Source organism: Bos grunniens, chromosome 4 (assembly GCF_055505025.1).
Source record: "Bos grunniens cultivar Pamir isolate PY7600 chromosome 4, Bosgru_T2T1.0, whole genome shotgun sequence".
Lineage (NCBI taxonomy): Eukaryota > Metazoa > Chordata > Mammalia > Artiodactyla > Bovidae > Bos > Bos grunniens.
In genome coordinates this window covers 6228761-6242119 of record NC_141168.1, presented here as the reverse complement: position 1 = coordinate 6242119, position 13359 = coordinate 6228761, and the positions used below count along the sequence as shown (strand labels likewise).

At 55.1% G+C, this 13359-nt stretch overlaps 1 protein-coding gene across 6 annotated transcripts in view; it reads right to left on the bottom strand.

The window, feature by feature from the left end:
- WDR86 (WD repeat domain 86) overlaps positions 1 to 13359 on the bottom strand; it is a 44054-nt gene that overhangs the window by 29213 nt on the left and 1482 nt on the right. For all 6 annotated transcript variants that reach the window (XR_015161920.1, XM_086394855.1, XM_086394858.1 and 3 more), the window contains exon 3: positions 2118 to 2259. Coding sequence is in view for 5 of the 6 variants with exons in the window: in XM_086394855.1 (XP_086250981.1) it covers positions 2118 to 2259 (142 nt within the window). In the remaining variant the exon portion in view is untranslated. The remainder of the gene's footprint in view (positions 1 to 2117; positions 2260 to 13359) is intronic.

Here is a 13359-nt window from a genome sequence, read left to right as displayed (position 1 = left end):
GGGGCCCGAGTCCCGCCTGTGTGGCCTGTGATGGCAGGGACGCTGGGCCAGGCCGGTGATCCCAGAAGCTCACACACCTGGCCCTGCTCTGAAATCATGAGAAGCGAAGTCCACGTCCTCACCCAGGGACACGGAACGTTTGTGAGCACAGCTATGTAACAATGCAAATACGCACCCGGAGATGTTCAGAACAGCCAACTGCTCAAAAGGAGTCTCTGGGTGTGTGTCTGTGCTTGAGTGCATATGTGTGTTTGCCTGTGAACATGTGTGCTCAGCAGAGCATAATTTCTGTGCAGATTTACTTCTCAGGAGTCACCTGCAAATGTAGGAGACCCTGGTTCGATTCCTCGGTCAGGAAGATCTGCTGGAGAAGGGATAGGCTCCCCACTCCCGCCTTCTTGGGCTTCCCTGGTGGCTCAGCTGGTAAAGAATCTGCCTGCGGGAGACCTGGGTTCCATCCCTGGGTTGGGAAGATCCCCTGGAGAAGGGAAAGGCTGCCTCCTCCAGTATTCTGGTCTGGAGAATTCCAGGGACTGAACAGTCCATGGGGTTGCAAAGAGTCAGACGCTGAGCAACGTCCACTTTCACTTCTGAGGAGCGGTTGGGTACAGTCAGGGCTGGCTGGCCACCTGAGATGGGACCCTCTCCACCTGCCCCTTCCTCTGTCGGCCCTTCCAGCAGCACCCAGCCTCACAAGAGGAGTTGCCCCCAGGCCCACACTCTTCCTCAGTCACAGACTTCTTTCTCGAGGTAGACCACTGCTGGGAACTAATTTCCTGGTGGCCCAGTGGTCAAGACTCTGAACACTCACTGCTGAGAGCCCGGGTTTGATCCCTGGTTGGGGAACGAGGATTCCTCAAGGTTCGAAACCAAAAAAAAAAATAATATATATATTTAAATAAATAAGTGGGACAGCAGGCTGGGCAGAGGCCAGCAGTAGCTGAGACCCAAGTCCTCATCCCAGCCCTCCACCCCTGCCTGGCCGGGCCTGGCCTCCCAGGTCCCTGGTCCCCACCTGCTCTGGCTAAGGGGGCTGGCGGCTTGGGGGAGGGGAATCAGAGCTCAGCTGCAGGAGGCAGGGGCTGGGGCTCTCCTGGGGTCCCCACTGGGGTCCTTCTCCTCTCAGCACCATCCTGAGTCTGTGTGACACTTTGGCCTTTCTCCTGCCCTGTGTGAGCATCCATCCGTCGGGGGCCATCAATGACCAAACTGGCCCACCATTTCCACCCGCTGTGTGCCGGACCAGCCGGCCAGACAGGTCCCACCCGGCCCCAGGCTCTGCAAAGCCCACACTGGCTGAAAACAGCCTTTGCTCCCTGTCCTCTGCAACCACGGCCCCCATAGCGCCTGGTTGCACGTTCTTCGCCTAGTTAACTCCCTGGAGAGGCGCCCTTCCCGGCCCCTGAGGTCAGGAGGGCCCAAGGGCAGGTGCCCAGACTCTAGATACTACCAGGCAGTCCCTCAGGGGGCGGGGGGGGGCGGGGTTTGAGACGGCCCCAAGTTACAGAAATACTGTCCAGCGGATCTGATCAGCAAGGGATTTCCATGACTCAGCTCAGACCCAAACTCGATACGTTTTTGGAAAAACTCAAACCTCTGTGAGAAGGAGCGGCTGGGATATTTTCAACAGCAACAGGGAGAGAAGAGGTTGAAAAACATCCTCGACTCCCTCTGCAGAACAAGCCCCATTCTGCTCCTCCTCCAAGCGCCCAGTCCAGCATCAGGCACCAATTAAGCCATTTCCTCTGGAATCTGCTCCCATTGGTAGGAGCTGTAGCCTCCAAGGCCTTTCCCTGCACCCAGCTGGGGGCAGTTGTGCTGTAGGGCCAGCGAGGATGTCCAGGCACTAGTCTAAGGGTTGGTGATGCCTCCCTGTCCGCATCTCCACCTCCCAACCTGCCCCCCACTGACCCCCAACACACACACACCTGCAGCCCTGGGCAGTTGGCACTTGTCACACCCGGGGACACTTCTGTCCTGGGGCTTCCACTGCCCTGTGCTCCTGGCCACCTCCCCACACGTCCACAGGTGCTCCTCACAGAAGCTAAGTTCCTCCAGGGCAGGGGCCCCACAGCCTACATCTCGGTCCCCAGTCCTCACCCCCCGGCCCCACTGACCTGTTCACGATGGACGTGTGTCCCCGGAACACCTGCAGACACTGCCCGGTCAGCACATCCCACTTCCTGATGGTGCAGTCAGCGCTGCAGGTGAAGGCGGCCTCGTCCTCCAGCTGGCAGAAGGTCACGTAGCTCTCGTGTCCTGCAGACGAGGGGAGGACATGTGAGCGCTGCGGGGCAGGCCTGCTCCCTGAGCGTGTTTGAGACGCGGAGGAAGGGAAGAAAGCAGCTTGCGGGCAGTTTGGGCTGAGTCCAGAAGGGACCGGCACTTCAAAACAGTGCTGTAACTCTGGGAGACTCTCAGGAATCGTGGGGAGCCAGGAGCAATTCAGGGAGCACTCAGCCTGCCCCGGAATCCTTCCTCACTTCTCTGCTTCCCTCCTCCTTCTTAACCATCTTCTTTTAGTCTTTTTAAAAGAAAATATTTATTTACTTATTTACTTGGCCGTGCCGGGTTTTGGTTGCAGCACGTGGGATCTTGTTCCTGGGCCTCCTGCACTGGGAGTGCAGAGTCTTAGCCACTGCACCACCAGGGAAGTCCCTCCTTTTCTTCGAACTTTTCAGCTCCTTGTATTTACTCAGTCATTCAACGAGCCCCATGTTATAGAGGCAGGAAGAACAGAGGCCAGGGGCATGGTCTTTGGAACCAGATTGCCCAGGAGAGCAGCCTGGTGCTGCTACTGGCTGCCTGGGGGCAAGTTATTTCCCTCTCTGTGCCTCAATTTCCTCACCTGAAATGGGGAGAGTGCTGCTGCCTGAGTCACGGGGCCACTGCACAGGGTGCGTAAATGCTAGCTGTGAGCTGTCCTTACGTTTGGGGAGAGACCCTGGTAGGCAGAACACAGGCCCCAAAGAGAGCTGGTTCCTAATTGCTGGAACCTAGAAATGTTGCCTTTCTTGGAAAAAGACACATTTACAGATGCAACTCATTAAGGAGGACCCTGAGATGGGGAGATGATCCTGGATATCAGGATGGGCTCTACATGCCTTCACAAGCATCCTCATAAGAAGGCAGAGGGAGGGCTCAGGACATGGAGAAGGCATGCTGAAGAAGGAGCAGAGACGTGCGGCTGCTGGCCCTGAAGACCGGAGCGATGAGGCCACAAGCCAAGGGATGCAGCAGCTGCCAGAAGCTGGAAAGGTGACCACGGTCTCCCTGCAGGTTTTAGAGGAAACCTGGATTTCGTCCCAGTGACACTGATTTTGGGCCTCCAGATTTGTGCCATAATAAACTTGTTTCAAGGAAACCCAGTGTGATCATCAGTCACAGCACCCACAGGAAACACTTACAGATCCAGGGATAAGTAAGACACGTCCCCTGCAAAGACTTTGCCAACAAAGGTCCATATAGTCAAAGCTGTGGTTTTTCCAGTAGTCTGTATGGACGTGAGAACTGGACCATAAAGAGAGCTGAGCACTGAAGAATTGATGCTTTTGAACTGTGGTGTTGGAGAAGACTCTTCAGAGTCCCTTGGACTGCAAGGACATCCAACCAGTCAATCCTAAAGGAAATCAGTCCTGAATATTCATTAGAAGGACTGATGCTGAAGCTGAAGCTCCAATACTTTGGCCACCTGATGCAAAGAACTGACTCATTGGAGAAGATCCTGATGCTGGGAAAGATTGAAGGTGGGAGGAGAAGGGGACAGAGGATGAGATGGTTGGATGGCATCACCAACTCGATGGACATGAGTTTGAGCAAGCTCCGGGAGATAGTGGAGGATGGGGAGGCCTGGCGTGCTGCAGTCCATGGGGTCGCAAAGAGTTGGACACGACTGAACAACAACTTGCCTTCCAGGAGAACAGCCAGGCCAGAAGGAGGGACAGTTGGCCAAGAGTGACGGGTGCAGGGACAGTGCATGACAAGGGTCAGCAGAACAGATGCCGGGTGTGGTGGGTGAGGAAGGGTCTCTGTGGTGTCTGTCCAGAGAAGAGGAAGTGTCTGAGCAAGGAGATGGCACACACCAAGCAGGGGGGGCCCCTGGGGCCAGGACTCAGGCACTCAGCAGAGAAGGTGGATGAAGCAGACAGGGTGAGGGCAGAGGTCTGGGACGGAGCGAGGGCCATGCAGCCCGGGGTCTCGCCAAGCGCACTTGGCCATCGCTCTTACGGGGCAGTTGTCTGATCTTCCGGCTCTCACCCTGGCTGTGGGGTTGATCTTTACACCTCGAGCCTTATTATGCAGCCCTGGGGACCCTTGATCCCTGGACACAGAAGAGCCTGTTTTCCAGGTAAGCGTTTGCTTGTATGTACATGGCTCTGAGGTTCACCTCTGAGGTTCACCTGAAACCTTCACAACATAGTTTGTTCATCAGCTATGCGGGAGCTAACTTGCTGCAGTCTTGTCCGACTCTTTGCCACCCCATAGCTCACCAGGCTCCTCTGTCCATGGAATGCTCCAGGCCAGAATACCGGAGTGGGTAGTCCTTCCCTTCTCCAGGGGATCTTCCTGACCAGGGGATGGAGCCCAGGTCTCCTGTATTGCAGGCGGATTCTTTACCACCTGAGTCACCAGGGAAGCCCCTTAATGGCTATACCCCAATAGAAAATAAAAGTTAAAAGAAAAAAAAAAAAAGAAGTGTTTTCATCTCGAATATAACCACATCCAACAGTAAACTGAAGCTGACTCTACTGGAGGAGAATTCAGAGACCAGAAAAATCAGTGGAATCAGAGGAATGTGAGACCTCAGAGCTATGTCACAGACAAGGCGAGTGATGAACACAAAGCAAGAACGATGTGAGTGATGTATTTATGACATTAAAGATTTTGATCCGATTTTAAAAATTTCCTCTCAATGTCTGGTATCAATTAGACAAGGATTTAGAACCTCCTGAGCAGTTTCGAACTGATTCTCACTTTTTTTTTTGGCCTGGGGTTCAAGCTTAATTACTCTTGAAAGAACCCAACTTCGTGGGTTCTAAGAAACAGAATTTTTTTTAAAAAGTAAGAAATAAATATTTTCTTGGATAGCATATGCCAGGCCTCTAGGAAAACAACGTTTGTGAATTAAGTAAACATGAGATTGTTTCCATCAAAGTGCATGTCAATTTAAAAGTCGAGGGCAAAATGTGTTTGGCAAAACGCGGCCCAGCTTTCTGCCAACCCCAAAATGTTTATATAATATTTGAGGGTTGTCAACGCGCTCTCCTCGAGACCGGATCTGCCGTCAGGAGGGGTTGGGAGCACTCAGCACCGAGACAGGGGTCCCCCAAAGCCCACCAAGACTAGGAAAGTGTCCCCCAGGGCACCACCCCCAGTCCAGACTAAGACTAAGGCGCTTAGTCCAAAATCTAAGCTCCTTCCGTGCCGTCTCAGCAGCATCGGACAGCAGGAAGGCAGAGCGCAAGTGCACCCGCCAACCAGACCAAGGGAAGCACTGAAATCCCAAGGCTGGCACCTCGGCTCGATGGAACTGTAGTCGTTGGCCAAGACTGTGAGTGGGGCTGCTCCTCTGATTTGTAGAAGTTGAAACAACGATGGACACGTGACTGCAAACCAACAGAAGTATAAACAAAGGCTTGAAGAAAAGAGGTAACAACGAAAAGAAGTTCTTCAGTGTGGAAAAGCTCATCTCTGAAGCTGGGCTGGACTGATCCTCCAGCCTCTGGGGGGCCTGGCCGGGCTGGCGGGGGTCCCTGCACCAGTCAAGGCTCTTTCGTGCACACACCCCTTCTCCGGCACCAGACATCCATCTCACACCAAAGGGAGCCCTCCGGGCTTGGAGTCCTTGCCGCACCGGGGTCCTGGGGGCTGTAAGCAAGCCCCTGGCTGTAACCCACAGACTAGAAACCACCAAGCAACAACAGGGCCCCATCACCCCGGCAGGGTCACCGAGGATGCAGGCGGGAGGGGCCCTTGCGTCCCTGGGGACCACAGAGCCTCGGCCACGAGCTGTTGGAATTGTGCAGAATAAGCAAGAAAGCCAAACGAAAAATAAATATTTTTGAAGGGCTGCAGAATGCAGATAAAATGCGGTTATTTTGTTCAAGAGAATATGCTGAGGCTCAGGGTTTCCTGCCAAGGTAGTTGGCCCTCCTGGCCTCCCGGCTCGCATGCCCTTGGACATGCTGGGGGGTTCAGAGTTGAAGTAACCCCTCCATGGGCAGGAGCGGCTCACCCCACCAGAGACCAGGGTCTGCAGGGGCAGAGGGGCCCAGGGCGGGCATGGCCCTGCTGAACTCGCCTTCAGCTCAGCGTGACAAGCTCTGCTGCCCCTGGAGTCTTCCGTTTGCGCAGTGGGGCCCCCTGCCCTTGTCCAAGCTGCTCTCTGCAGCCCCCCCAGGCTCCCTGTCCCCACTCTGGGCTCCCTATCCCCCCATGGGCTCCCTGTCCCCCCTGTGCACTCCCTGTCCCCCACTGTGAGTTCCCTGTCCCCCCTGGGGGCTCCCTATCCTCCCTGTGGGCTCCCTGTCCTCCCCGTGGGCTCCCTGTCCCCACTGTGGGCTCCCTGTCCCCACTGTGAGTTCCCTGTCCCCACTGTGAGCTCCCTATACCCGCTGTGGGCTCCCTGTCCCCCCCCAGGGGCTCCCTATCCCCACTGTGGGCTTCCTGTCCCCCCCAGGGGCTCCCTATCCCCACTGTGGGCTTCCTGTCCCCCCCAGGGGCTCCCTATCCCCACTGTGGGCTCCCTATACCCGCTGTGGGCTCCCTGTCCCCCCCCAGGGGCTCCCTATACCCCCCTGGGGCTCCCTGTCCCCCCCAGGGGCTCCCTATCCCCACTGTGGGCTTCCTGTCCCCCCCAGGGGCTCCCTATCCCCACTGTGGGCTCCCTGTCCCCCCAGGGGGCTCCCTGTCCCCTCTCTCTGGGGGTTTCCTGTCCCCCCACCCCCCCACTGCCATCAGGGCTCAGACAGTCGGGAGCTCCAGGAGGGGCCTCCAGTTCAGGATGTGTCCCCCGAGGCCCACAAACCAGGGTCCTGCCTCCCTGGACGAAGCCCTCTCCGCGCCACGGCCGCCTGGGGAGGGTCAGCCCCGCTGAGACCCAGGTTCTGCGGTTTCCCACCCTCTGCCCACATTTGCCAAAGTCCCTTCATGAAACTCCGTGAGTGACCATTTGGGAGAGGCCGCTGGTTTCCTGCTACTGCCCGAACACGGAAGCTCTGGCCGGAATGGACGGGGTCTGACAAAGCCACGGGGAACCCCGGTGTGGGCCACACGCCCCCCAGGCTCCCACCCCCGCGCTGGTCTCTGTTGCCACCTCAGTGCCCGTCCTCAGCCCCAGCCTCTCTGGTCCTGCAACCTCGACCAAACTGCCGTCTGCTCCCATCCCATTCTCCTTGATCCGCTCCCATGGGGGAGCTCTCCTCCCAGGACGGTGGTCTCCACAGAGCTGGAGAATGAGTCACCACTGTGGGCTTCTTTCCCTTCCGTGCTGAAAATCCAGGGCTGCTTTTTTACGGAACGCTTCTTTGACCGGGACAAAGCTAAGAACAATTTTGTTTCTGTCTGAATGTCTCCCCTGGGCGCCTACGTGCCCTTTTAAAAGCACGTATGAGATGACTCAGCAATCCCACTTGTGGGTACACACCCAGAAGGGAAAGCAGGGCCTAGGAGAGAGATTTGCACACCTGGGTTCACAGCAGCATCACTCACAAAGTCAGTGGAAGCAGTGCAAGTGTCCAAGGGTGGGTGATGGATAAAGATGAATTAGATCCACACAAGTGAAGAGGGTTCTGCTTTCAAAAGGAGGACATTCTGCCCCGTGTCACAGCCTTGGGGACACTGAGCGGAGGGAAACACGCCATCACAAAAAGACAAAGTAATATGTATAAAATAAAAATATAAAAAGACAAATTCCACTTACACAAGGAACCCATGGGAGTCAAGTTCCCAGAGGAAGAAGCAGAATGGTGGGAGCCAGGGGCTGGGGAGGGAGAAGGGGGGTTATTGTTGGGTGGGGACGATGAAAAAGTCCTGGAGGAGGTGAGGTGATGGTTGCATGACATTTTTGAAGTTCAGTATCTCTGAGCTGGACATTAAAGATGGTTAAGATGGTAAACTTTATGTTACTTTTTTTTTTTTATAACAATTAAAAATTGTCTCCATTCCAGGCCCGCCTGGGACAAGAAGTGAACCCTGACTAGCCCAGCTCACCGAGTTCCTGCTCATCTGAAGTTCAAGCACACAGCCCCTCAGTTAAGCAATCCAATCTGCAAACTCCCCGGGCTGGGCCAAGTCTCTGGCACCTCTGAATCCGACACAGGCACCCAGTGCGGTCAAGCCAACTGGCAGGTGAGGGGACTCACAGGGAGGAGCGCAGAGGGCGGGCTAGCCTCAGTTTCCTCATCTACAAAATGGGATGATACAGGGTTGTGAGAAGCAAATGCAGAAGAGCTTTGGAGCTGGCACGGTTCAGGGCCCAGGGGATGCTGTTTCTAATTTGTGCGTGAAGGGTAAGTCAGCAAATGCAAGGAACTAGGAGCTCTATATTCACTGGCTTGGTGCCCACCATGACCCTCTGAGGTTAGGTAACTATTCTTATCATCCCCAATTCACAGATAAAGCAAGTGAGGCTTGAGAAGTTATGTAACCAGATTCAGGCCCAAGCTGCCTGGCTCCAGAGCTCAGGCTCCGGACCATCAATGGTCCCTTCTGCTACCTGGTAGCCAAGTAGGGGTCATCTAGATGGGCAGGCGCCCACCAGGCTTCCAGTAGATAGGAGTGTGCTGTTTGTCTACACGGAACGGAAAACGATCACCACCCCCATCACGTGAGAAGGTGCTGTTAGAAGGAAGCTTGCAGGGGAACAGCCATCATGGGCTGGAACCTCAGGCTGGGTCCCTTACTTAAGTGAGAACAGACCAGGACAGGAACTGCCACTGGGGGAAACGCTGTTGGCCCCACTGATCCCGTGAAGTGCCCCAAAGAAACAGGCACCCAAAGGCTAAAGGAGAAAAAGAGGCGAAGGGGAAGAATTACAGTGAAAACAATTCTTCCCTTTACAGAAGGCAATTAAGCCTTCTCTCTCACTGCGAGCTCACCAATTACATTTGAAAGCCAGTTCAGGGGTTCACAGTTTCTCAGGGGCAGAGCTGCTGCGGGAGGGAAGCTCAGGGGACTGGTTTTGCAGCCTAGTCTCCAGGGGTCCCCATGGGTGACAGTGTGCCCGCTGAGCCTCTGTGCCACCAGGTACTGCCTGGCTCTTCCCACCCCCTGGCACAGGCTCCCTAAACCCTGCAAGATTCACAGAACAGCCTCTGGCCCCCAATTGCTTCTGCCGCCGTGAGCTTGTCTGCAGAAGGAAACACAAGGCAGGAGCTGCCAACCCAGTCTGCTCTGCCCAACAAACCCAGGAGGGTGCCCCAGCGGGCTGCCCCTTCGCTGCCTTCGGTGGGCCCAGGGCTCTGTGGGGCGCCAGTCCCCATCTCGATGAGGCACCTTCCACAATGGGAGTGGAAAGAGCCTGGATCTGGAGTCAGGAGACCTCCAGGGATCAGGCTACCGCTGACCAGCCGCGTGGCCCCGGGAGGGCACGGCTGTCCTACAGCTCTGTCCTGGCAAGAGTAGGGCCAAGGGCGAGAAGGCTTCCCACCCAGCTGTGTGACCTTGGACAAGCACTGCAACCACTCTGTGCGTCAAGGATGTTGACAAGAGTACCTGCCTCACGAGGTGAGTATGCAGAAAACACTTAGAATGTGCAGCATGTTGGTAAATGTCTGCACCTCCCGTCTGTCTCATCAACAAACTGGTGTCATCATGGAGTGCTGTTCACAACAGCCAAGACAAGGGCACAAGCTAAGTGTCCATTGACAGATGAATGGGTAAATGTGTGGTACATACATATAATGGAATCTTACTCAGCCATAAAAAGAATGAAATATAGGACTTCCCTGGAGGTCCAGTGGTTAAGACTCTGCACTTCCACTGCAGAGGGGGTGGATTTGATCCTGATAGGGGGGCGACCCTGGGCTTCCCTGGTGGCTCGGCTGGTAAAGAATCCGTCTACAATGCGGGAGACCTGGGTTTGATCCCTGGGTTGGGAAGATCCCCTGGAGAAGGGAACGGCTACCCACTCCAGTATTCTGGCCTGGAATATTCTAAGTCCACGGGGTAGCAAAGAGCCGGACACAACTGAGCAACTTTTTCACTTTCTTTCAGGAGAGCTAAGATCCCACATGCCACACGGGGCATGGCCAAGAAATTTTTTTTTTTAAAAGAATGAAATAATGTCATTTGCAGCAGCATAAATGGACCTAGAGATTATCAGACTAAGCAAGTACAATATGCAACCGCTTATATGTGGGATCTAAAATACAACACAAATCAACGTATCTATGAAACCAAAAACAGACTCGCAGACACAGAGAACAAACTTGTGTTTGCCAAAGGGGAGAGGAGATAGAGGAGCGTAGGAATGGAAGTTTGGGATCGGGGAGGCAAACTATCACATACAGGACGGCTCAACAAGGCCACGCTGTGTAGCAGAGGCGCTGCAGTCAACATTCCGTGACAAGCTATCATGGAAAAGAAAATGAGAAGGGATATATTTAAGTCTATATATGTACAACTGAGTCACTTTACAGTACAGAAGAAATGAACACAACATCGTAAACCAACTATGCTTCATTAGGTCTAAAAAATTAATAAACAGGGAATTCCCTAGAGGTCCAGTGGAGAAGGCAATGGCACCCCACTCCAGTACTCTTGCCTGGAAAACCCCATGGATGGAGGAGCCTGGTGGGCTGCAGTCCATGGGGTCGAGAAGAGTCCGACTCGACTGAGCGACTTCACTTTCACTTTCCATTTTCATGCATTGGAGAAGGAAATGGCAACCCACTCCAGTGTTCTTGCCTGGAGAATCCCAGGAACGGGGGAGCCTGGTGGGCTGCCGGGGTCGCACAGAGTCGGACACGACTGAAGCGACTTAGCAGCAGCAGTAGCAGCTAGCGGTTGAGATGCCGAGCATCTGCTGCCCAGGGCGTGGGTTCAGTACCAGGTCAGGGAAGTAGGGTCCCATAAGCCTCGCCTCAAAGCCCATAAATAAAATAAACTGGTGTCAAGTCTAACCACCTCATAATTGTAAGGGTTAATAACAGAAGAAAATATGTACTTAGAAGAGTGTTGGTAAAATATAGGAAACTAAAATTTCAGGGCATCTTATTAGTACTTCACTGATTCAAAAAAAATCCTACAGTGGGGGCTGGAGCTGGCAAGTCCTTGCTTTCCATGGGGCGGGGGTGCACACAAGGATCATCATAAACTCAAAATGAGTCTCTTACAAGTCAAATCAATGAGTGCAACTGTGGGAAAAGGAAAGTCCTGTCTGTCCCTGACAATTCTTTACGTGCGAACCTTTATAACAGAAGACTCCATGGTGATGGAAAGGATCTTGGCAGCAGTCATCTCATTTGACAGCATTTTCCTGTCGCGGGGGACGGCCCCCAACCAGCCCCCAGTCAGAGAGTCCAGGTGACCTCACTAAAAGCAGTGCTGCTGTCCTGTGGGGATGAGCCACCGGAAGGGCCACTAAAGAGGGTGTGCGGGGGACTTACCAGGACAGAGCTGAATGAGGATGGCAGGGCAGGGCTGGGGCAAGGACGGGGGGCCCTGGGCAAAGCCAGGTGCCCATCAGGCCAGAATCACTCCTGAAAGGACCGGAGCTTGCTGGAGCAGAAACTGGCCTATAAACTGAGCTCCTACAAGGGCTTTCAGGCCCAGGGCTCCCTAGGCCAGCCGACCATCAGAGCCACCAGGCCCAGAGCTCCCCAGGCCAGCCGACCATCAGAGCCACCAGGCCCAGGGCTCCCCAGGCCAGCCGACCATTAGAGCCACATTGCAGTGTGTCAGACATGCCAGTTCCGGGCCTTCCCTGGGGGCCCCAGTGGTGAGGAATCCACCGGTCAATGCAGGGACCATGGGTTTGATCCCTGGTCCGGGAGGATCCCACATGTCACAGGGCCACCGCTGAAGCCCCCGAACTCTAGAGACCCTGCTCCCCAACAAGAGAAGCCACAGCAGCAAGAAGCCTGAGCACCACAGCTGGAGAGTAGCCCCCGATCGCTGCAACCTGAGAAAAGCCCGCAGGGAGCAAGGAAGACCCGGCTTGAGTGTGTGCTAAGTCGCTGCAGTTGTGTCTGACTCTCTTCGACCCCACTGACTGTAGCCCACCAGGCTCCTCTGTCCATGGGATTTCCCAGGCAAGAATAGTGGAGTGGGGTGCCATTTCCTCCTCCAGGGGATCTTCCCGACCCAAGGATGGAATCTGTGTCTTCTGCCTTGGCAGGTGGGTTCTTTACCACTAGAGCCACCTGGGAAGGCCAACACCACCAAAAATAAAGAAAGAAATGCCAATTCTAGAGTCCCACCCCAAGGGCTCAGTGAAACCCAGACGTGGGAATCTGCATTTCTGAAAGCCCTCCAGATAAAAGTGTCACGCTTGGGAAACAATACCAACTGGATTTAAATTTTCTAACAGATCTACGTCTGGCCAAGTGTGTGACTGTCTCCGAGTGGTGGCTGACTCCCCACTATCCACACTGCCTCCCAAAGAGCAGGCAGCCCCAAACGGCACCCCTCCACTGCTCTTGTTTAAAACCAGCAGGGGCAGGAGCAGCCAGTCCTGAAGCTAATTTCCTCCCCGTGCCTACAGGAGGTAGGGGGGTGGGGGAGGGGGCGGGCAGGCCACCCAGGATTTGCTGATTGTGGTGGAAAAATTCGTGGTGACAAACAACTGCGCGCACGGCAGGCAGCCTGGTGCCTCTGCCAGGGGCTACAGGGGCCACTCAGAGAGCGGAGGGGCCTGGCAGTCCGCTGCTGCAGGCATGTGACAGGCCCCCCGTGGGGGTGGGGGAATCCACCTCCCCACCAGTAAGTGCACAAATATAAATCGGCACGGGTGTACCCTCAGGGCTCTTTTATGAAGCAATACTTAAGCCGAAGTGTATCTCCTGCTGTTTCATGGCGTTTCCAAATAGTAGATGAGACCAAGCAGCGAGAGAGAGCAGGGCCGGGTGGTCGCATGAGGGAGGGGGTTTTCGACTCTGCCCCTCCCCGCGGGGTGGGGCTGCGTAAATGGCCGGCAAGCTACTTAATTAACTCCGTGCCTCAGTCTCCCCGCCTGCACAAACGGGCCAAGAGCACTACACCGTGCAGGCAGCACCCCCGCCGCCGCAGTGCCCAGGCCGCCGACCCAGCCCACGCTGTGTCCAAAGGCTCGGGGACAGGAAACGTGAGGCCATAGGTCACAAGGCCAGCGAGAGAGAAGGCAGGGCGACACTCAGCTCAAGGGGCAGAGGTGCGGTT